Genomic DNA, 23488 nt, shown 5'->3' on the forward strand with positions numbered 1-23488 from the left:
AACATTTAATAGAACAGGTTGCTGACAGGGGCTGCTAAATTTAGATACTCCCATATTTAAGAGTACAACAGGTACCATCACTGCTTGTTTTAATATTTTCCTGTGAGCTTGCTTCCATAACATAAGGACTGCCTCATCTGAGCTTTCTTATATGTAAAGAAATTATATTTAAAAACTGTTAATCTCCGAATGTGAAATATTGTATTTCTTAAAATTGGAAGAATTTTTGAAAGGAAAAGAATTATTCTCCCTGACCGCCCTACTTGAGATGATGATGGTTCCAGTTTCAACAAATCAAAACAGGATTGTAAGAATCAAACAGGTTTTCAGGTAGAAAGAATATTTTGCTAGAAAAGAGATAGACTGAAAGTTTACGTGTAAGAAACATTACTGTTAATCCTTTGTGTGCGTACACAAGTTAAAATCTAGAACATATAAAATTAAATCTCATAAGGAAAATGTAACAAGCAGGCATCTAAATTATCAGGTACTCTTTATTATACAGTATAAACAGCTCTGTAATGCAGTGGTGACAGTATACCTGACGAGCTCAAAACTGATAGGTACTAGAGTATCTATCTGTGCATGTTTAATAGTTTCGTCCTGTTACATTTTGTAAAGTCTTCCTCATTCATTTTAGACATCGAAACTTTCTCAGGTTAGAAAAAGTTAATGCAAGTGATGTGTCCCTATGAGATCATAAACATTTGAATAAATTTAAAATGTCATATTTTATGAACGATGTCTCTTGTATTTGAGGTAATAGGTACTTAGCAAATATGAAGATGGCAGCTACCATCCAGCAACACTTTTCATACAGCAACCATGTGCCAGAAGGCTCTGTATAAAAGTGGATTACAAGAGCAACGACCACTATTTAATACAAAAAAGAAAAAAGAAAAAAAAGTGTTTGAATGTAGGCTTCTTGTTAATTACTTTCTAAAAAATAAAGCTTAAATATTTGGACCTGCATTTTTAAAGTTTCTCCATTTTACTTATTTTAGAATATTTGAAAACTACAGAAAGTTTAAACTGAGAAAATCAGTGTGGATATTTTAGTGTTTCTTTTTCCTTAAGTTTCTATTGCTTCTCTCTCTTCTTCAGTGCACACACACATTTAAACTTATACAATTGGAATCATACTGTTTATAGTCTTATATCCTGCTTTTTCCACTTAACATACCATGAGCATTTTTCCATGTCATTAAGTATGCTTTGAATATGTACTTGGCCACATAAAATTCCAACCTATTGATGCACCTGTTTTCTTTTAAGTTAAGACACATGCCATGTTTTCCAGTTATGCTGGCCTCTTAAAAGCCGAGGAAAATATTTTGTGTTGATCCACTTGTTGAGCCTCTTATGAGGTTTTTTTTGTTCCATTTATAAAATAAAATACACCTCCAGTGCAAACACTTCTGGACACTAGATAGAATAGTTAATAAGCAGTCTAAAACACCAGTTTATCTACTTGACAATGTTAATTAGTCATTCATATCACCATTACAAATATATAGTGTCAACAATTGTCACAAATGTTTTTTCCATTTTGTGACTGCTACGAATGAACTTCAGACTCATAGGTACCCACCTCAAAAAAGTCTCAGTGAAGTTTTAAACTTTAAATTCTTCAGATATATGCTACAAGTTTACAAAAAAAACCATTTAAAATTTTACTTAAATTTACTTTACACTTAGTTTTGTGACCGAATAATTTTTAATTCTTTGGTTTCAATCTGTTTCAACAAACAATGGGGCTAGCCATCTTCTTAAGACTGATATATTAAAACGATCTGCTAGAAACTTTGGTTCTGACCTCGTTAGGGCTCTATATAACTAGAATATCTGTAACACACACTAAGCATAAATGAGTCCTTTAATCCTCAGGAGGGCACTGTGGAACTATGTTCTTAGGGTTCTCCGCTGTGGGAAGATTCTTTTGTTACTCAAATTGTTCTGAATGCAAGGCCAGGCCTCCAAGAGAGAGTTTTTATATTTTCATTTAATTTTAAAGGGAAACCATAAGGATCTTTTAAAATGTGAAACTGGAACATATATGTTTACCTTATGAATACTTTCATATAAATGGAGCAAATTGAAGAATGATTGAGCCGTTTCTACCTGTAAATTCACATGCAGGTAAGGAAACTGCTTTCACGCACTTTTATATACATTGGAAAGAGCAACCTGAATCAGGTATATCTAATTCTAGATATTCACCAAATCAGGTATATCTAATTCTAGATATTCACCAAAACCGAGGGCTTTCAGCCCTACCACATTGATAATACCTATTGTAAAACTAAGCAGCCTTTAAAGTCTCCTCTTAATCTCTATTGAGAGAAAATTGGCTTTTTAGTGTGCTTTTCACATACCTTAACCACTGTGTTTAAACTGACATTTCTGTTACATTAAAAACGAAACGAAACAAAACAAAAATAGTGTTCAGATAAAATATTATAGGTTTATTTAAAACTTAATTCTCACCTTGGGTATGCAAAATACAAACTCCACAAAATGTTCATTTTTACTTTGTAGTTTACAAATATACAAAATAGAAGTTTGCTTAAATTTATATTACATATTTATTAAGGCAAGGAACTATATAGAAAAAAAACATTTGTTCTGCTTAAGGCATACTTGGGAATAAACCATTGTACAAATTATTGCACATCTGAAACCACAGTGCATAACAGACTGTCTGCATAAAAATGTTAAAGTAAACCAGGTGTATTTACCTGACTTAGGTCATACATGTAGATCGGAAGACAAAAATAGATTTTCCTTGTCAAGGTATGCAGCAGTTTGAGAACTTTGGCTTCCTCATTTGGTACCTTTAGAACCAAGACTCACCAAGCACCATCGTTTAGGCTATTAAAACACATTTTCTGTACCTGAATTTCTTCCTCTTCTTCTAATATAATAATGGCTTTTAGAAGGCAAAGAGAATACAAAGTGATCTTTATACTTATATTGCATTGAAACACAATTCAAGGGAATTCTGGTCTTCCCTCCCCCCAACTCGCGGATCTAATTTATACCCTGATATCCACAGCTTCCAGTCACCCCCTTGGCATTTTGTAAGTCCAGGAATATTCAAGTTGGGTTTAAAATTGGAATGATAGAAGATCCAGTCACAGACCCCATCTGTTCTTTGATCTGTCTTTTGGCTTCCTCTCGTCTCCTGATTATCCATCCATTCACAAAGTTGACTCGTTGGGAACTTGACCATGATTGTAGTGCTTTCCAGCTGGGCTCCTCCCCTCACCGGGAAGACAGTATGAAACGTAACAAATACTGAATTCTCTTCTGGCAGTGTGGGTCATATCCACTGATTGGGGATTTAAAAGTGCCTCTTCATGTGTAAGGCGAGGTGGTCCGACCTGGAGAATGCCCGGTCACACTTCTGGCACTGGAAGGGGCGGTGCCCGGTATGTTTGCGGTAGTGCCTCGTCAGTTCATCTGAGCGGGCAAATTTCCACCCACAGCCGTCCCAGTCACAGTGATAAGGTTTCTCACCTGTAACAGGAAAATAAAGCCATTGAAGCCATTGCTAAAGAATGAAGAATTGGTCGTGTTAAAAACTAGAGCCACAGTATTAAACGAACTCCCCAGGCATCCCATTCTGAAAGGATCCAGGAACGTCTTTATGTCACCAAAGACCCTATTAAATTTCAGATCATAAATAAGAATACATTATGTGTATTCTTTTTGCTCATTTTTTTTAAAGGAGCATTAGATAGTTATGCACTGCAAACACACAAATACCCAAACCTACACCTTTTCATTCTTTTTAGCCACGATATCAGAGTGGTAGAAATGAATTTGCAAATTATGTCTGCTAGTGTGTCTCTCTTAGCCCAAACCAAGCAATAATATCCTACCCCATTACAATTGGGTCTAAAAAGCCACAGGAGCCTACTTTTTCTATATCTACATTTCTGTTATTTTACTGAATGCTACGTCTACACGATCTTGTGTACCTACTTACACTGACATGGAAATTCTCTGCAGCGCGATCTTAAACCAGAATCTCAGCAATCGGAAGTTAAATTCTTAAAATTTAAATAAAATCTAATTATTAAGACTAGAACTAACAACAGAAAGGGTGAATCTAGGAAAGAAACAGCCAATGGAAATTGTCTAGAAAATTAAAAACTGACAGAAAAAAAAAAAACAACCCATCATGCCTTTCCACTGCTAAGTATAATTTCTTGATTACAAGGGCAGTACTTTGCTTAAGCTAGGAGAGGCCCACATTCCGCCTGGAATCTCCCTGCCTTTCAAAACTGCACATTCAAGCACTGATACCATCCATCAAGCACAAGGCTCCTGGGCAAATAGGTAGGCGCTGTTTGCTATTCTTTCCTGTGATCCAGAAGATGGAGGGGATAGATTGCACCCCGCATCCCCAGGGAGGCCCTGAGGAGTGTCCATAGTTAGCCCACGGCGCTGGACAACCAACCCCCTTCCTTTCCCGTAGCCTCTGTCCTCCTACCTGTGTGGGTTCGCAGGTGTGCTTTGAGATGAGAACTCTTCGTGTAGGTTTTGCCGCAGCCTGCGTAATCACAAGTGTGAGTGGCTGTCCTTTTCCGGGGCCACGACCTTCTACCCCTCTTGGGTTTGGGCTCCTCCGGCATGCAGGAACCCGGTGGCATGAGCTCTAGGGGTGAAGAAGGTGGGGTCAGCATCATCTCGTGGGCCCCAGAGGGCCGACAAACGCAGGGCTCCCCAGCCCGAACTACGAATCCCCGGGACTGACCTTGGTAATGGAGCGGTGGGACCTGCGGTTGCATCTGGTCCGGCAGGAAGGGTGGGTAGTTGGGACCCGGGTGGGGATGGAAGCCCGGGGGGAGCGGCAGGGCAGGATGACAGTCCCGGCTGCTCAGCAGTTCCTCGGCACCCAGGGTCGGGGTAGTCCTGCTGGGGAGCTGCCGCCCCAGGGGGAAATCGTGCGTTGGCGGTCGGTGGCCATTGCTGAGAGGGGGTCCAGTGCCCAAGTGGGCCTCCAGGGGCCGACCGACAGTGCACGAGGAGACCGCCTCCTGCTTGATCTTAGGGCACATGCGCGGTGGCCCGCCGCTGTAGGGCGCTACCACCACCGGATGGCTGCCGTCCGGGCTGCCTTTGCTAACACTGATGACCGACGGGCTGCCGTACTCGCTGCCAGGGGCACTCAGCGACGCCTTCAACACAAACTTGCCCAACAGCCCGCCACCTGGCGGCTGCGGCTGCTGCGGCGGAATGTACACTGGGTCCAATTCGGGCCGCAGGAGTTCGGCCACGAAGCCGCCCGAGGGGCTCACGTCGTTGATGTCCGCCAGGTTGAAAGGAGCTGTGGGAGGAGGCGCGGATTCCCGGCCATAAAGGAGACCACCAGTCGTGCTTCCCGGGGCCACGCCCGGGTCACCCCCGGCCCGGATCGAATAGCTGTTGAAGCTGCAGGTGGAGGGCGCACTGGCAGGACCGCTGCTGGACGGGGAGGATGAGGATGAGGCTGATGCCGACGAGGACACAGTGGCGGCCACTGACTCCTGATGGGACAGCGAGTTGGAGAGGATAAAGTCCAGGTCCAGGAGATCGTTGAACTCCTCCGTCTCTCTCCGGGGTAGGAGTGCCGGGTTGCTGCCGACGCAAGCCGCACCGACTCCGCCACTCTCCAGATCGGTGGCCACGGTCGCCGCCGCCAGGTCGTAGGGGCGGCCGGGAAGCAGTGGGGGAAGTCGCTTCATGTGGGAGAGCTCCTCCCGCCAGCGCTGTGGGGACAGGGCAAAAGAGACTGTCAGTGGCGGTCTCTTGCTGCCACCCGACATACTGGCTGGCCCCGCGCGCCTACACTACCCAAGCATGGGGACTGAGCAGGCAGCGCCCGGGGACTCCGGTGCCAGCGCTGCAATCTCGGCTCGCACCCGGGTCCGAGAGATTGCGTTGATATGGACGGTGTTGTGTCTGCCTGATTGCGTGTGAGCGAGCGTCGCCGCGGCTCGCCAGCCGGGATCCCTCCCCTGCCAGATCCCCGGGCCGCTCTCCGCCGTCCCCAGTATTGGGACACCGAGGCTCTCCCGATGCGCCCCAGCCATGGGGACACCTACGCATCAAGCTCTCTCGGGCCCAGCCACCTCCCGTGGACATAACCGCCTCCCGCCAGCGGCCCGTGCACCCGCCCTGCCGCCTGAGCGCTAGAGGACGTGTGCGAACCCCGTGTGCGCCCTCGGCACTTCGCAGAGTACAGACCACACAGAAGTATAGCTGAGCCAAGGGCGCAGAAGCCATCCGGGGAAGGCTGCGGAGGCCGTGAGGTGGCCAAACCTTTCCCTGACCTGGTGGTTCTCGGTGACCCCAGGGCTCCGCCCGTCCCCACCCTACCCACAGAAACCCACTAGACGCTCTCCACCGCCCGCGACAACACTCACGTTATTCGGGGCACCTGCTGGACGCAGTGTCTTCTCCCTTCCCGCCGGGCCGGACGCGAACGTGGAGAAGGACGGGAGCAGTGCGTCGCTGACAGCCATGTCAGACTCGCCAGGTGGCTGCCTATGGGCCGGGTGGGGCACACGGAGGCAGGAGTTAGGGGGTCACTCTCGGCCTCCACTCCGGCGTGTCCCACCGGTCCTCAACCCTCCCTGCGACCCGCACTACACCTACCTCATTAATGTGGGGGCCCAGAAAGGTCCTCGGGAGTCCGAAGCAGTGGAGGTACCCGAACCCCAAAGTCAACGAAGAGGAAAAAGACAGAAACGAAGCCAAACCCAAAACCCCAAATTGCCCAAGATCCTTCTTCTTTGGATTAAATATAAATGGGAGATGCCTTTTTTAAAAAGTTCCTTTGTATACAAAAGTTCTTAGAAAAGTTGTAAACTCTTATAAAAATAGACAATCAGCAAGGCGAGTAAGTAGGTCCGGTGGCCCGGCTGCTCTCTCTTCGACTCAGCAGCGTCCCCCACCGCTGTCGCGGTCGCCGCGGCTGTCGCCGTGGGCGCTGGGGCTGTGGCCGGGGTGGCGGGCGGGCGGCGCCGCCAGGTGAGACTGGCCGCGGTGGCGCGGATCTGCGGACTGGGCGGCGGCACAGGGCGCGGAGTCCGGGGGGCTGCGCGAGGCTCGCGCGGCCATGGGCGCTGGCCACAGGCGGGTGGGTGGGTGGGGAGCCGGAGGGGCGGGGAGGGGCACTTGGCGGCTCCCGCTGCCGCCGCCGCCCGCCACCGCCTCTGGTCCCCGCGCGCCCGCAGCCGCGCTGGATCTCTCCGGCCGGGGAACTGCCGGCAGCCGCCGCGCACTCCCTACTTATAAACTTCGTTCTCCTGCTTCCCCGCCTCCTACCCTCCTCTGTGCGTCGCCACCCGCCACCAGGCCCCGCCCCTCCCTTTCTTCTCCCCTCCCACCCGCGGCCCCCAGCGCGTTGCCATGGCAGCTAAATAAACAAACTCGGCGCACGTGGGGGCGGGGGGAAGGGAGGGGCGCGGGCGGGACCGGGCCGGGCAGTGACGCCAGCTCGGCAGCTGGCGGGCGGGAGCCGCGCTGACGCCGGCGGCGGTGGCGGCGGCGGCCCTGGCGCGGGGCTCCGGGTGCCCGGTGCAGTTCCGGTCGCCGCGCGGCCTGAGCAGTCTGCGTTGCTATGGTCGGCTCCCTGGGTTCGAAGCTGGCGGCTGAGGAGGCTGGTGGTGGCGGAGGGGGTGGGTAACGCACTAGAGAAGAGCGCGGTTATCCGCGTGACTCATCTGGCCCTCGGTCCCTCCCGTGCGCACGCGGGAGCCCAGCGCTGGTCCCGGAGCGCCAGTGCGGGCGCTTGGCCTGGCCTTGCACGCGTCTTCGCGGGCTCCTCTGCCGGGTGGGGGGTGGAGGTCGGGGTGAGGTCGGCGTGAGGTGGGGGGCGGGGCGAGCGCCCAACGCTGTGTAACGAGAACGGGGAGCCTGAGAAAACTGGAGGGGTGTTCCTCGCCTCGGAAGGGCATGCAGAGGCCGGAATGGGGAAAGGAGTAATAGTTTTGACATTTAAAGGAGCGAGGAAGGGAGCGAAAGGGCTCAAGATTTACTTTGGGGTGGGGGCGGGCAGAGGGGCTGTGAGGCGTGGAGACGCCTTTCAACCAGGGAATCTCAAAGCACTTTACGAGCCACGCACTCTCCACTTGATGGATGAGAAAACTGAGTCATAAAGAGGTGAACTGGCGAGGTAAAGGTCAAGCGGCAACTCGCTCGCTGGTCTCAGGCTCCCAGCGGTCCACCTCACTGATGGGGACTTGGCTAGGAAGTGGAGCGATGCGGTAGGACCCTGGTTCTCGAAAAGGGCACCCGCGATCGTCGTCCCTGCCCACCAGGAAGATAAGAGGAAACGACGATCATTATTTCAGTCTTATAACTCTGCCTCCCCACCCCACTCCCCCTTTAGTTTGTGATCAGTAATTTTCCAGTCGGGAAATGTTTTCGCCCTCATCTTCCCTGCAAACAGTGCCTTTTTTTAAAAACGTGAGTGTGGTGTTGGGTATCGCTTGCTAAACGTACGCCTGCGAGGTGTTTAGTTTGGATTCAGGCGCGCCAAGAGTTCCGCCGGCCCTCTCCACCTATCCTCCTCACCAGTAAAATGTTGCCGCTCTGGTCTGGCTTGAGTTCCGGAAAGAAAAGGGAGGAGGGGGCCCGGGAAAAGGGTCGAAGCCGCAGCACTGGGCAGAGTGTGCACTCACCTCCATTGAGTTCTAGCTGCCTAGTGCTGTAAGTCGTTGTCAGCTGTTTGAGTCGTGCGATTCTGGTACCTATTAGGTTTCCTCAGAATATCTGTTACCTCTGATTTTTCTACTTGCCGACCACAGAAGCATTCTTGGAATGCATGTCGCCCTGAATGAATTCATTCGCCCCTCTCTGCCAACCCTGGGTCCGGAGAATTGGACTCCCTTGAAGATGACTTCCATACTATAGCTTGGAGTTGGCCAAGGGCTGTGCGAGCCAGTAGCTGGGGATATGGGCGTGCTTTAGCAGGAAAACCCTTACCCTTCCTCCCATGGCCTAGAGGGGTTCAACCCCACCCCATAAGTGCGAACCAGTTACTTTAACTCTGAAAATATTGCCCTTTTAAAAAGGAGGAATCAAGAAGGGAAAACACCTGTTATGTTCTCTCACCCACTCCTTTCTTTGTGATGGCAAAAATTTCTTGGGATGCTAGGACCTGAAGATTGCAGGGAAAAGTTACCCAGTTTCCCATCAAGGCCAAGGTTCCTAAACCCCAATGAATTTGGATGAGCCCTTAATTGGCAACCATCATCCTCAGGATATAAACATCTAAGTTGGGACTTGGAGTTTTTAACTTAGGTAGCCAGCGCATGAGGTTTTTTTCCTGCTTGCTTTTATTTTTCTAAGGCAGTAACCCTTCTCCTTCAACAAAAGTAACCACCACAGTGAAAAAACAATATTACACAGATGAATTGGAAAGCCACTGTTATTATGTCATATAATCAAGACAAGATTCTGAAACTCAATTTAAAAAGATGAACTTGTAGTTTCCCAATAGTCTTCTGGAGGAAGAAAGCCAGAGCTTCGTGGCAGGCAACTATCTGGTTATTCCTCTGATTGCATCATAAGGAGAAGTCGCTATATATTCATTCCAGATTTCTAAAAGAGGTAAGGAACTTCAAGTTCACAAATCAACTCCTTACAAGGCAGGTGCCTGGTGTGACAACAGGGTTATGACCCTCCCTCTTTTCAGAACAGGTAGGTCTAGAAGAGTTAAATCCCTGCCCTATATAATTTATATACATGAGGCTGAGTAAACCTTTGATGACTAAATTGCACTCTAAAATAATAATAGAAGACACCCTTTAAAGAAGAATTAAATACTGGTGACTTTATTTCAGCAAACTGATATTACAAGTTTTGTGGTATGAAAGTTAATTATTAACGTCCTTGGAGTTATAGATTTTTTTTTTCCAGCACAAACTGCATTAGTTGGCAGAAGATGTGATGGAAACCATTATTGCTAGGGGATTACTGTGGAGTCCTGGAGGGGTGTGATAGATTGAAGAAGCTGAATAAATCTTTCAGTGAAGAACTCTGCACCCAGAACTGGATACTGGATCTTGGTACCTGGCTGCACCCTGACCTGGAGTGTGCGTGCATGACTGTCACCAGACTTAGGAAGAGCTGCTTTGTAAGAGAGAGAAAGCAAGAGATGATTTTAAGTATCCAAATCATTTTGAATTGAAATCCCTACTGATAAACTGTTAGAGGGGCTTGTGCCTTTCACAAGATGGCAAAAGCTTCTCTTAGCCTTCACTTCCATCTCCTTGTATACTCCAGCCTCTTTTTAACCTCATCTGGTGTAGAAGTTGAGAAAATGGCACTAGGTTTTCTGGGTTTGTCTTCTGGCTCTGTGGCTTTCTAGCTGGACAAGTTACTTGATCTCAATTTACCTGTTTCTTCTTCTATAAAATGGGGTTATTAATAGTACCTACTTCTTAAAGTGATGAGGATTATAGATGGGATCTTCCAAGTAAAGTTCTTAGCATAAGACTTGACATTCAAGGCATTAGCATTACTATCACCAGTATTTTCCAGTATTCACTATAAGCTTCATGAGGACAGGAGCTATTGTTTTTTTGTTCACTGCCATATTGCCAAGTCCTAGTACAGTGCTTGTCTAGCACATGGTAATGCTCTATAAGTGTTCGGTGAATGAATGAATAATGTACTTTTCCTTTTTGAATGGCCCATTAGCAGGAAGCCTGTTCTTCCTTTCAGCTCTCATTAATCCCCATTCTTGTCAGGAACCACAGTCTACCTAGACACTTCAAATAGTTTTCCCCACATTATTTCATCACACTTCTCCAGATTCCCAAGCTAGAAACCTAGGTTTCCCTTGATTCCTCCCTCATTTTCTTTGATCTGGGCACCAGGTGTCCATAGAATTCAACCATTTCCATTCCTGAATAGCTCTACTTTCTTTTTCCTACTATAAGTTGGGCTGCCTTGGTTCAAGCCCTCCTCATTTATAGCTTTTAATTATTGCCGTAGCCTCCAAACTGCTGTCTTCCTCCTCCACCTCCCCAAGAGCCCTACTGGAATTTCCCTGCCAGATCTAATCTGTTTTGCTCACAAATCACCCTGGTTCACTTCTGTACACCTCCCCGCACCTGCTCGCCTTTGCCTGCAGGAGCAAGACCAAACTCCTGAGCCTGACCTACCAAACTCTTCTTATTCTGGCCCTCGACAGACTTTACAGGATCATCTCTAGAGACTGACCGCACCCTCCCTAAACTTTAAGTTGATGTTCTCTCAAGTCTCTGAATACACTGTGTGTTTTTTCACTGGCTGTGTTTCCTGTCTGAAATGCCTTTTCTCCCCTCGGGGGCCCTCATCGTCCTCAAACTCCAGAGCCCCTCTAAATTGTCCCTTGGTTTGTTAGTCCCCATCCAGGTTAGTCCTTTTTCCTCTAAACTCTAATAAAGTTGAATGGTGACTCTGCTATGCCATTTACTCAGTGGACCGCTATTATCTGGTTACTTGTTTGTGACTTTTGTTTTAGTGTGGCATCTTTAGGAAAAATGCCCAGTGAGAATTCACTGTAGAATGAAGCAAGTGAGCAAAACTACCTAGGTAAAACAGTTCACCTGGGAGCCCTGACTTTGTCTTGTCCAAAAAATGTATCTCTGGTTGAGAGTTCATTGGCTTGGTACTCTAGTTTCTATCCCGTCTCATCCTCTACCCACTTTGAAAAGTTATATGAACAAGACCGAAAATAAAATCCATCATAACTCTGGCCTCTCAAAATAGTGGACAAGAAGGGAGAGAACAGCCTGGAACAAGGCCTTGTCATAAAACCAACTAGAAAACACAAACAAAACCAAAAGCCCAACCGAAACCAAATGGAGAAAGAGTCAATTCTTTTCTGTAGCCAAATCCATTGCCTTTCGAAACCCAAACATTGAGTATTGAAGTTTTTAGAGCAGAAAATGAATTACATTTAAAAATCAATTCTCAGAAATATAATCAAAATCTTTTTATAAATCTTTAGTTTTGATCACTTAAGTTACATTCTTAGCACCCTCTGCCCCTAGGCCCCGAATTTAGGCCAAATGCATTCTTTAAGCTATTTAAAAAGAATTCTAAATGGGATTATCGTAAAGATTTTTTGAACTATTCTGACAGCAATATGTTAAATTCAACCTTTCAGTATCCTCAGCTTATTCTTAGATGTTAAGAAGAAACAAAAAAACCCCAAAACAAGCCATCTCTTTTTAAGTTGTTTATTTTTAAATGTTTAAGTACATAGAACTATCTTTTAAGAGTAAGATGTATAGTAGTAATGTTTCTCTTAACAAGGAAATTGGGGCCCAGCATTTATCTCTTTTTTTAGTATGATTGTCTTAATATCACAAGAAGAATCCTCTGATACCATATGCATTTGAAAGTAAATATAGCATTAAAAGTGAATGAACTAGCAAAGAAGGCAATTCAGCAGAGAAAACCTGTCGCTAGAATTTTCTCTTTGACTTAGTTCGCCAAATTTTCCTGGCCTAGTAAAATTCTTTCCCCTGGATAATTAGCATTGAAAGAAGAACTAAGATATTATACTCTCCAAGATTCTATTTCCTTAATTTAAAAGCCTCCATCCCTTAGATTCTTAGACTGTGTTGCCCTTCGAGAAAAGCACTGTTCTTTGGTTTTAATCAGAATAGAAGTAAAATTTTTGCATTATGGAAAGTATAGGGATTTTGAGGGTTTGAAACGAATGCTTCACACCCCGAGAAATGCAAACAAGAAACAAACAATTCTGTGTTTAATTTTCTTCTCAGTTTATGGGCAGGACAAGAAGATAGGTTATTTTTGCCAATTTGACATTATGTACACTGAGCCAAGGAAATGATATTTAAAAAAAAAAATAATAATGCATTTGATTACCCTGTGGTTGACTCTCCCCCCCACTCCCCCCCAAACATTGTATGTGTTAATAAATTTTAATGTACTGGCTGGTGGGGAGAGTGTTGGGAGGGGCGGCCAGTGCCAATGTTAAAAAAAAAAAAAAGGCCAAAATAAATTTCTGGCAGCACTCAACTATCTCATATTGTGCTTGATGAATTTTTTTTTTTAAGTTGAAAACTCAAATCTAGACACATGTTCTTATATATCCAGGGATGATCAGAAGCTTCTTGAAAGAATTCTCAGCATTACAATAGAGATGCAAGAAGGTAATCTATTCAAAGGCTGCACTCAGGCTGTGTTGTCAGTTACTGATGAATTTTTCTGGTTGCTACTTTCACCTAGCAAAGCTCTCAGAGTGACCTGTTTATGGCAAACACTGAACTGTTGAATTTCAGTGTTCTGGATTTCATTCAGCAAATTTAGCAAACTTGGTTTTACATTAAAAAAGAAACTCATTTGGGCTTCTTTAAAGAGAAGATACTATCCTCAGGCTATCTGAGTATCATTATCTAAGTTTAATTCTTTGTACTCTCGCTATTGACTCAGTGAAGGAGGGGTCTTGGTAGAATTCACTGGATTATGGGAGGTGAAGGAATGGCTTGGAATGACAGTAGTCAGAGACTCTGGGGGAGATGACTGAGACTGCCATCCCAAAATTTGGATTCTAGGCCCTGCGCTGCCTCTTTCTAGCCAGATGACCTTGGGCAAGTTATGTCACCTAACTGCCCTCTACTTTCCCTCTCTGTAAAATAGGTCTGAATGTACCTACCTCACAAAGCTGTTGTGAAGATTAAGTGAGGTAATAGCTGTGAAAGCTACCATCCTTAGTTTCTCCCCTCTAGCAATGAAACCAGCGGGTGGTTATCCCAGTTTGGTAAACTCAATCAGTTCCGCAGAACCAGATGTTGGGAGATAATGCAATATCTTGATTTGAACACTAAAATGCTTTTTCAGTGTTTTCTTTCCCCTTTAATATCCCAGCATCACTGCAGATGCAACAGCTAAGGGCCAGGCTCACCTAAAACCTTACAGAGCTACTTTTAAGTAGGGCCAGGTATAAATTAACTGGGAATCACATTTCCTGGGTTCGTGCTATGACTTGGAAAGGCCTTTTTTGGCTGTGTCAAATCTAGAAAAAACAGCGGGTCAAGAATTAGGTTGAACAGAGTGGGCATTTCAAAGTCAAGTTCACCATCAAAGAACTATATACTGGTTGATTGACAATGTTGGCGAAGTGCTAACCTTGTCCTTTCTAGAAGAGTTCTGCTGTGTTCTCCCTTAGGAATCAGAGGAAAGCATGGACATTAGAATTAATAATTAACATGATGACTATCAGACACTAAGTTTTAAGCACTTTATATGCAGTAAGTCATTTTCTCTGTAAGGTTGCAGGCTTCAAGGGGCAAGGACCCTGCTTGACTTGTTCTTATTCCAGAACACAATGTGGTTTGCCAGTTCATAATAGGTTTGTAATACATATTTGTGAACCTCATGTTACAGTTAAAAATTACAGTGTAGAGTGACTAGCCCAGGGTTGCACAGCTAAGTGAGCGAGGCAGCCACAGTTCTTGGAGCCCATACAGGGAAGGAGGCATCACTCCTACATATGTCTTTGTTTGTTCCTGTCCTCAGCTGTGCCAGGCTTATCTGTGTCCAGAATTCTTAGATCAAGTTCTTCAGAGAGTAAACCTACCTCTAATCTTTTGCCCAAGTTGAGGGGAAAAAGCAGTCACGCAGCTGCACCAGGCTGGGGAAGAATCTTAGGGCCTAAGTGCATGGATGATGGAGGGATGGATGGATAGAGGGATGAATTTTCCAACTGCTGCTTCTATAAGCCTTCAATCAGTAATCCTGTTTTTATTCCCACATGTACCTTACTTTCTGAGTCACTTGGTTTCTATACTTCCTAAGCCTTCCCAGGGTCCTTCACCTTAAAATCAGTCTCTTTTTCTTTCTACTTTCTCTAATCTAAGTTTGTGGCCAGTTTGTCTATCTGCTTCCCGGTTCCCACTCTCTGTCCTGCTCGGCTTTGTCTTTTCAATTTATTTACCATCACTTGAATGGGGATTCAGAAGGAGTGTCAGAAAACATGTTTGTTTAATATATCATGCTTAACCCAAATCCCATGTTCCATTTATTATTTTACTTTTTAAAGTTAATTTTTTTAATTTCAAAAATTAATGCCTGCTTATTTAAAAAATCAATTAATCAATGTATGTTTCAAGTTAAAAAGAAAAAAAAGCCACATATTACCAATCCAGTTTGGTATGTAAGTTTTTAGAATTTTTATGCATATATGAATATGTTAAAACTTATTTTTAAAACACTAATTATTTGCACACAGTTCTGTAAATTTGCTTTTATTTTCACTTGGCAGTGTACCGCATACATCTATGTATATTAATACATAGCTATACTTAGTATTTTTAAACACATCATAGTATTTTCTAATGTATTTAATCAATCCCCTTTTGATGGGCATTTAGATTGTTTCTAACTTTTGACTATTACAAAATTTCCACGTGTACCCTTAAACATATTTTCTATTTCCTTAGGCTCAATTTATAGCAATTGATTTACTTGTTCAACATTATCAACCATTAACAAGTTCCTCAAAAAATTTACATCTCCATCAGCAAGGTAGGAAGATATCGGTTTCTTTACGTGCTGAGAAGCATGATATTATGACCTTGTTCTTCGGTACACCTTTTAAATACTGACATCTACATATATCAGCTTTGGGGCTAGTCAACCTTTTATGGCAGTTAGTTTGGACTTCCTCCAGACTCTGAAGATGTGGAAATTGTACAATGTTAGAATGTAATCGGAGGCTTTCACTTCACACATATGGAAACGAACCTCAGGAGTGAAGGTGACTTCCCCATGCCACACGCTGGCTGAGCTGGGACTATAGAAAACGTGCCCTGGCTCCCAGCCAAGTCCAAGCCTCCTTCCCTGCATCAAACTGCACTGGCACAGGAACCCCCACAACCTGCCCTTCCCAAAGCCAGAGGCATGGACCTCAGGAAGGGAGGAGAATCCACATTTTCAGAGCATCTTCTATGAGCTTCAACCTGCCCCAGGTTCTTTGCATATGTCATGCCCACAACAATCCTGTGAGGTAGTTATTAATTCTATTATTCAGAGGAGAAAATGGAAGAACCGGAGATTAAATTAATCAAATTAGTGATCTGTGATGAGTCCTGAGGAGATTTAGCATCCTAGACTAGATTAGATTTGTTTTAGAATGAATACTGGGGCAGTGTGTGAGCTGGATTTAAAGGGAGGAAGAGTAGTGTCGGCGAAAGCCGTGTGCCTCGTGTGATTAAGTGAGATATTTACTGGGAAGACCGAAGACCCTCTGATACCTGCTCCCTGATAAAGCACTAATTCAGGCATAAGAATGAAAACTAGCAGCACAAGCACCTTCTCAAGACATTGTCTAGCTGTTTCAGGATCTGTGTTGCTCAGGGTTGCACGCAAGTCAAACACAATGCCTGCTGGCCGAGACCCTGTTCTGGAATGACTGAGCTGTCCAGCATTGCCAGTGTGTAAATGTCAAGTAAACACCAAATTCAAGGGCAATCTAACTATTGTGCTGGAACTGTTTGCTTTAGATATAATAGTCGGCAGGAAGGGAGAAGGAGAGGGAGGGGGATAAAAATATATGTCACTTCTTAAGGCAAATCATGAAGGTTGTGAGCCTTCCCTGGGCCAGCTGGAATGTCACGGAGACCAACATCAAATAAATAAAGAGCCTGCACTCCGTGTTGCAAAAATAAGCATGTCCATTTGCTTGAAAAAAATTTTCAGATGAGAGAACATTTTCCAGTCAATCACACTGCAGCAAAGTCATCATGTTGAATTTGTGACTCACAGGCTTTCTGTGTCAATAGACAGAGCATTAGCCCAGCGTTATGACTTCACTGAGAGATGAAGCCCAAGCTGGGATGAGGCAAGGTGGGCTTTAAAATAGGGCTCTGAGCTCTGACAATAAATAGCAAAGGAAAGTCTGACTGCTCACAGGCTGGGTAATAGCACTTTTTATTTCCTTTATTTCTTGCTTGTCTCCTAGAAAAGAACCAATTTAAACTTTGATTTACTTCATCTTTTTCTTGCCTCAGCATTGACGGAGGACACGTCGTTGTAAGGATTAGGACTGACGCAGCATCTCGTGGGCCTGGTGCTCTGTACACGTTATCTCATTCTGTCTTCACAGAGACTCTATACGAATTATTTTATTTGTGTTATTTTATAGGCGAAACTGTTGAAGGCCACAGAGGTTAAGCACCTTTGTACGCTCCTGGCTAAGGATTCTAATACAGTTCTTTCTGGCTTTAATTTCAGAAGCTGTGTAATTTTCAGACAGCCTCCCATTTGGCTGTCCTACTGTGAGCCAGACGCGAGCCTTGGTGCTGGGGCCCCACAGATAAATAAAAAGTGGTTCCTTTTTTCAAGCAGCTCAGGGACCAGCCAATGACTCTTGTCTGGTATTCAAAAATATTGGTACGTGATCAGTGTATGTTGCCTGAAACCAGGAGATATTTAAGAAAAGATAGCACCAAGAGACTCACTGCTTGTTTTCCAAGTTGGCTCTATTTGCGAATGCCTCAGGAATGCCTGAGGGATAGAAAAAGCATTGAGAGATAATAGACCATACACGAGCTGAAATGTGGCCGATCTGAAGGCAAAGCTTGCTGTCAGTCAGCTTTGTTTGGTGTGCTGGTTGCGGGGAGATAAAGGTTTGCTGTTTGGTCTTGTGTAGTCACGGAGCAGGGTGGGCAGGGACGTGAACGCTTCCATGCAGCTGGAAGGTCTGGCCTCTTGTCTAGGTTCACCTGTGCACACGTGTGAGCTTGAGTTAGTTGTGCTTCATCTTGCATGTCAGGCTCTTCAGCCCTAACATGAAGGAAGGAGGGCAGCTAGGCTCTTGTGGCTCAGCAGCATCAGGATTAATCTAGGTGGTTGGATCCATTCTTGACTTTGTCTTTGGCCTCAGCCTAGATATTCTCAATCAAAGAAACGGAAAAAAAAAAAAAGGAATGAAATTTCTCAAGGCCGAGAAATTTCTTCTTCATCCACCCTGTAACTCTGCTAAAACTTGAGCTCATTAAGTAGCTTTGATCCTTTTAAAAAATCTGTTGTCTGGCTAGACAGAAACAGTTCTTAGAGCGGCTTTGCCTTCATCTTAATGTAACACCGATTCTTCTTTCTTCCTGCGGTCTCAGCGTCTCCCGGTCCCGAGAAGCCGTCAGTGTAAGTAACACATTCCCCGGGTGCCTGAGTCCTCTCAAAGTTCTAGTCCTTAAAGTTTTTCTTCTTGATGGCTGGGAAAATTCTTGAAAGGACACGGTAAATATTCTTTTGCTGGAGTATACTTTTAAAAAATTTATTTTGGCTCTGTGTTGTTTGTCAAGCCCTCAACGAGGCCTGTGAGTGAGAATGCTGCTTTTACCATTTTGAATTTCTCTCCTTCTGGTTGGCAAGCATCATGTTTCCACTGTAATCTGCCTGAAAAAAACCAACAGGAGAGTTTACACTGGTCTCTATGTCAACCATCTGCCCACTCAATCTATATAACAATGTTAGTGCCAAAAGACCAGTTCTGTGTTATTCATTTATTCATTCATTCATACAGCTGATATTTAGGGAGCACCAGCTATGTGTCTGGCTTGATGCTGGGCACTGGGAATACCAATGATGAACAACGATAGGTGTGATGCTACCACAGGGAGCTGACAGTCTATTGCCAAGAGAAAGATATTAATCAAATAATCACGAAAATAATCGCAAATGGCAAAAACTGCTGTGAAAGAGGATGCACACTACGGAGCTGGCCTCGCAGGGGAGTACACAGAGTGTAGTGAGGAAAGTCATATTCTCTCTGTGAGCTCTGATCTCCCGTAAATGATTAAGACAAGTATTTATGCCCTTGAATTTCTAAACCGACCATAGCCTCAATGATATTTAATTTAATTTTAATTTTTTTTAAAAGAGAGAAGGACCAAATTTAATACATACGTGTGCATGGGAACCCTGTGACGATGTAGGAAATATCCAAACCTGTAGAGAATTTTTACGAGTTTATTTGAGCCAAAACTGATGACAAGCGCCAAGATACAACAAGATCTTAAATGTTCCTCTCGATGATATTTCAAAGTTATTTAATATTTTAAAGTTATGTAATGCCCCAGGCTAGGGACTCAGGGCACAGAGATGTTTAAACAAGACATTACCTAGGATACACACCCCTGAAAAAATTGTAATACAAGGTGTGAAGGGTCATAATAGCAAGTGGGGTACACAAGGAGCCAGGAGAAAGAGCGATTGATTCTGCTTGAGGTGCACATGGCAGAGAGGGAAGAGGAGGGTTCTCCAGGTAGATCAAGGCATGGAGGCGAGAGAGTACACGGTATGGAGGTGAACTGTTATGAAACCCAGTAGGACCAGAGTGGGATTGGTGAATCTTTGGAAAAGTCATTTAGAGACCAAAATTGAGGGGCCCAGTGTCATGACTCCCCTTAAGACAAATAGTTGCTCAAGACTCACATGTTAAAGTTGTATTTCCTATGCTTCCAGTGATATTAGAAATACGTTCAATTTTTTGACATAGATGTATTCTACTAGTCCTACTATGATTGATCATTTTCTTCAGATCCACTTATTTTAAAGACATTTTAAAACTTTAAAACGTATCGAATAATATCATGTAGTATCAATAGCACAATTCGAATGTGCTAGCTCAATGTGTTATAACACATAATATACTAAACGCATCGCAGTGAAAATCATAAATGCTTCTTCATGTGCCATATAAAATCACCTTAAGTCCCGTGAGTGGTACTTGTATTCTGCTTTGGTAATAAACATTCTACCTCAACTCTAGAGCAACTTAGTTGTGAAAAACCAAAAGTTTACTTATTTTTTTCCATTACCTGTGTGTTACAATCGGTGATCGAGCAGAATCTCTTCTACCTAAACTGCTGATTTCTATGACAAGGAGGTAAGGTTTACTGTATCCTTGGGAAGAAGGCTTTGGGCTTGAATTCTCTCTTTTATTTTATTTTCTCTCATTTCTGTGGTTCTGAAGAACATGCACTGTCCACCCAATGACAATGTCCCTCCCATTGGTCTCCCCAGCAGTGCAGCTTCTGGTGGTCAGTTGTCTGTTTAAAACATATAGTGTTTTCTCTGCCCATGAACACTCATAGGTAAAAGGAAGGGAATTTGCAATACCAAGCATGTTGTCTCTGAGTTAAAGCAACCCTAAAAGAGTAGTGGTTAAAGCCCCATTTACAGATGAGGAAACTGGGATGGATCCAAGGAACTGTGGTCACAGGGCTATGTGGCCAGAGCTGGGCTTTGAACCCAGCATTGTCTAGAGATCCAAAGCCTGGGAGCTCTCTCTGGCTTCTAAATTCACTTGCGTGAACTCTGTTCCTCATCCACTTAGCACACATTTGCTGGATTCCAGTTATGTACAAAGTGCTCTGCTATAGGAAGGGAGGTTCAGAGAAGAATATGAATTACAGAAGCTGCATTCCTGGGGTAGTCAGAATTGTAAAGAATTGTGTTTTTGATAATTAACTAATTTTTAGGTTTAAAAAATTGATTTTATATTAACTAATACATACATGTGGTAAAAGAGTCAAATAGTTTATGAAAAATCTGAGATTAAAAGCAAAACTTTTCCCTATTTTCTGAAATTCTAGATCTGCTCTACAGAAGAAACTATCATAAATAGCTTCTTTTTTTTTTTTTTTTTTTACTTTTTACTTCATTCTGCCATTCTACAAAGACTTTAAGTGACTAACAGTGAAGGATAAGTTTGGGTTTTCCTTTGTAATGTTAATAATATAGAAGTAAAAAAACAAGTCCCTGAAAAGGGAAGCTAGCATGCAATATCGTTGCTATACTGAACATCAAACTGCTGCTTAGCTTCCTGTCAGCCAAGACAAAAAGGGAACAGGCTGACTTCCACAGCACTCATTGTCATAGAGGAGGAATCCCATTGTTATTTGGGGTCCTCCAGCCTCAAGTTCACTTCTCACCTGGAAACCCACGTAGGGACATTGATAGACACAATAATTAATGTTTTGGCCAACAGCTTTACCACAAATGCCAATTTTCGTCTGTCATTTCTTATGAAGGCCTTTAATTAAGGGTCAAGGGCTTAACACCGAAGCAGACACCAGTGAGGTCTTGGCGAACCTGGCTTAACTACCAGCTGTAACACAAAGCAGAGTGGAATAAAGGCTATTGAAGGCCACAGGTAAAATATAGCAGGAGCTCAGATGACTGTAGATTACAGAGTCCCCCCTTATCCATGGAGATACGTTCCAAGAGCCCCAGCGAACGCTTGAAACCACGGATAATACCGAACCCTAATCAATTTCCTCAACTCTCTCAGAAATGTGGCAGCAGCTTCTTTATTGGCAGACACAGCCTCTTCAGCAATTTTTATATTTTTCAGTGCAAAAATGTTTTCCTGAATCTGGGTATCACTTACTTCTAGTAAATGGCTTGGTGTCACTCCTTTCAGGGGACCCCTTGCTGAAGTCTCCATACGGGCTCAATGCTTTCTGGTGCAACAAGTTTTCATCAATTAAAATACGCTTTCTGTTTGTGTCCTCCACCCACAGATGTAATGCCTTTTCCATCTTAACTAAGCACTCACCACGCACTGCAACCACAACTTTTACAGTTTGAAATGTGGCAGCAAAACTAGCACAAATTTCTTTTTCCTTCACAATTTCACACGCAGAAGATTCATTCTTACTGTAGATCTTAGCAACCTTAGCATATGAAATTTGTTTCTTTCCTTATTAAGTTGAGAACTTTCGCCTTTTCAATTTATGGCTTCTCGGTATATCTGAATTGCCAGCATCCCTACTCTTATACTTTGGACCGTTATTAAGTAAAATAAAGGTAACTTGAACACAAGCATTGTGGTACCACGACAGTCGATATGATAACCATGATGGCTACTAGCTACTGACGAATGGAAGGGGAGCATATACAGCATAGAGTTGCTGGACAAAGGGATGAGTCACGTCCTGGGCAGGACAAAGCATGACATCGAAAGATTTCATCACTCTAACCAGAAAGCGTGCAATTGAAAACTTATGAATTGTTCATTTCTAGAATTTTCTGTTTAATATTTTTGGACAAGGGGAGGACAGCTGTATTTGTAAGTTAGGCCTTGGAGAGAGCCTTCACAAAGTAGGAAAATTTCACAGAAGAGGAAGGCATGAACTTGAAGGAGTAGGAGTCAAGAAGCAGAGAAGTGGGTACAAGGAAGGGGCATTCCAGGCTTGGGGAGCTAGTGCAACCTCACAAAGAAAATGAAAATTGTTGGTCTGTTTGGAGATGGTCAAACTGTCAGGGGTTGAGAGAAAGAGATTCTAATAAGGCTTCCATTAAAAAGGCCGGATTTGCTGCTTGGACGTTTTCTAGCTCTTGAGACAACTTTTTGTTGAGTTAAGCAAAAATGAATGAGAATCAGATGGACCACATTTCTCTTGAATACACATGGGCTTAAAAACGAAGGGGAACAAGAACTTGACAGAATGTGTCTTGGCTTTTGCCAAACCCAAAGTATTCGAAAAATCACACAAGACACATCTCGAACCCAAACACATGCCTGGATTCTCCCACTCCTAATTGCAGCTGCAGCCATTTAATGAAATGAGTTGTGTGGCAGAAAATGGGGTCTGAATGGAGGGGCCTCATTAAAGAGAATGACTGATGCAGGGCAGTTAGCCAGTTTGCCCTTGAGAAAGTACACAACTCATTGCCCTAGTAGAGAAAGAGAGAAGGTCAATGTGGAGTTGCTAACCACGCTATTGATCTAGCTCTCTTGCAGAACAATTAAAACCCCATATTATTTAACTTTGTTGTATCATGTGTAGAAAGAATTCAGCATCTCTTATTTCTCTCCCTCTCTGTCCCTCTGGTTTACATTTCAGAGTGTAAAAATGAAAAGAAATATGTTTTGCATCAGTCTTTATTCACATGAGTGGAGACCAAACGAGAGATGGTGGAAATAGAAGAACAAGATCATTAACATCCTATTTATTATAATTCTAAACTCTTGGCTTGAGGATCATGGACGTTTGAAAAGTGGAAGGAATCAGGCCCAGAGAAGTTAACTGACTTGTCTGTGGTCCACAGTTCATTAGTTGTGGAATTCAGACTCTAGTCTGGGCCTCAGATTCCTGTTTTTTCATAGCAAAAACAAATTCGTCAGGCTCAGGAACTATGAATAAAAGTTAATTCTCTCATATATTTCCTCCTTTCCTTCCTTCCTTCCTTCCTTCCTTCCTTCCTTCCTTCCTTCCTTCCTTCCTTCCTTCCTTCCTTCTTCTTCCTTTTCTTCCTTTTCCTTCCTTCCTTCCTTCCTTCCTTCCTCACATATTTTGTTGTTGTTGTTGTTGTTGGCCCAAGGATGGCAATGGGATTTAAAGATAGTTAAATAGTCTCTCAGTCTGGAGAGACTACCATGGAACCGTGCTGTTACAGAGTTCAAAAGAGAAGCATCCTCTGAAATGGGGTGCAAGTAGGGACGAAAGTAGGAGAATAGAAG

The 23488-nt window shown here is 43.9% G+C and overlaps 1 protein-coding gene across 2 annotated transcripts; it reads right to left on the reverse strand.

Moving 5' to 3' along the window:
• Positions 1 to 2439: 2439 nt before the first annotated feature.
• Positions 2440 to 7253, reverse strand: KLF4 (KLF transcription factor 4). Of its 2 annotated transcripts, XM_039870653.1 has the most exons (5): positions 6646 to 7253; positions 6414 to 6534; positions 4763 to 5756; positions 4499 to 4663; positions 2440 to 3519 (listed from the first exon to the last, which is right to left on the reverse strand). In XM_039870653.1, the coding sequence occupies exons 1-5, from the start codon at positions 6648 to 6650 to the stop codon at positions 3344 to 3346; spliced, it is 1461 nt and encodes a 486-aa protein (XP_039726587.1). In that variant the 5' UTR covers positions 6651 to 7253; the 3' UTR covers positions 2440 to 3343. The 2 variants fall into 2 exon arrangements, with proteins under 2 accessions (XP_039726587.1, XP_039726586.1); XM_039870652.1 differs by having other exon boundaries at positions 4499 to 5756.
• Positions 7254 to 23488: the final 16235 nt, after the last annotated feature.

Source organism: Pteropus medius, unplaced genomic scaffold (assembly GCF_902729225.1).
Source record: "Pteropus medius unplaced genomic scaffold, Ma_sr-lr_union100, whole genome shotgun sequence".
Classification (NCBI taxonomy): Eukaryota; Metazoa; Chordata; class Mammalia; order Chiroptera; family Pteropodidae; genus Pteropus; species Pteropus medius.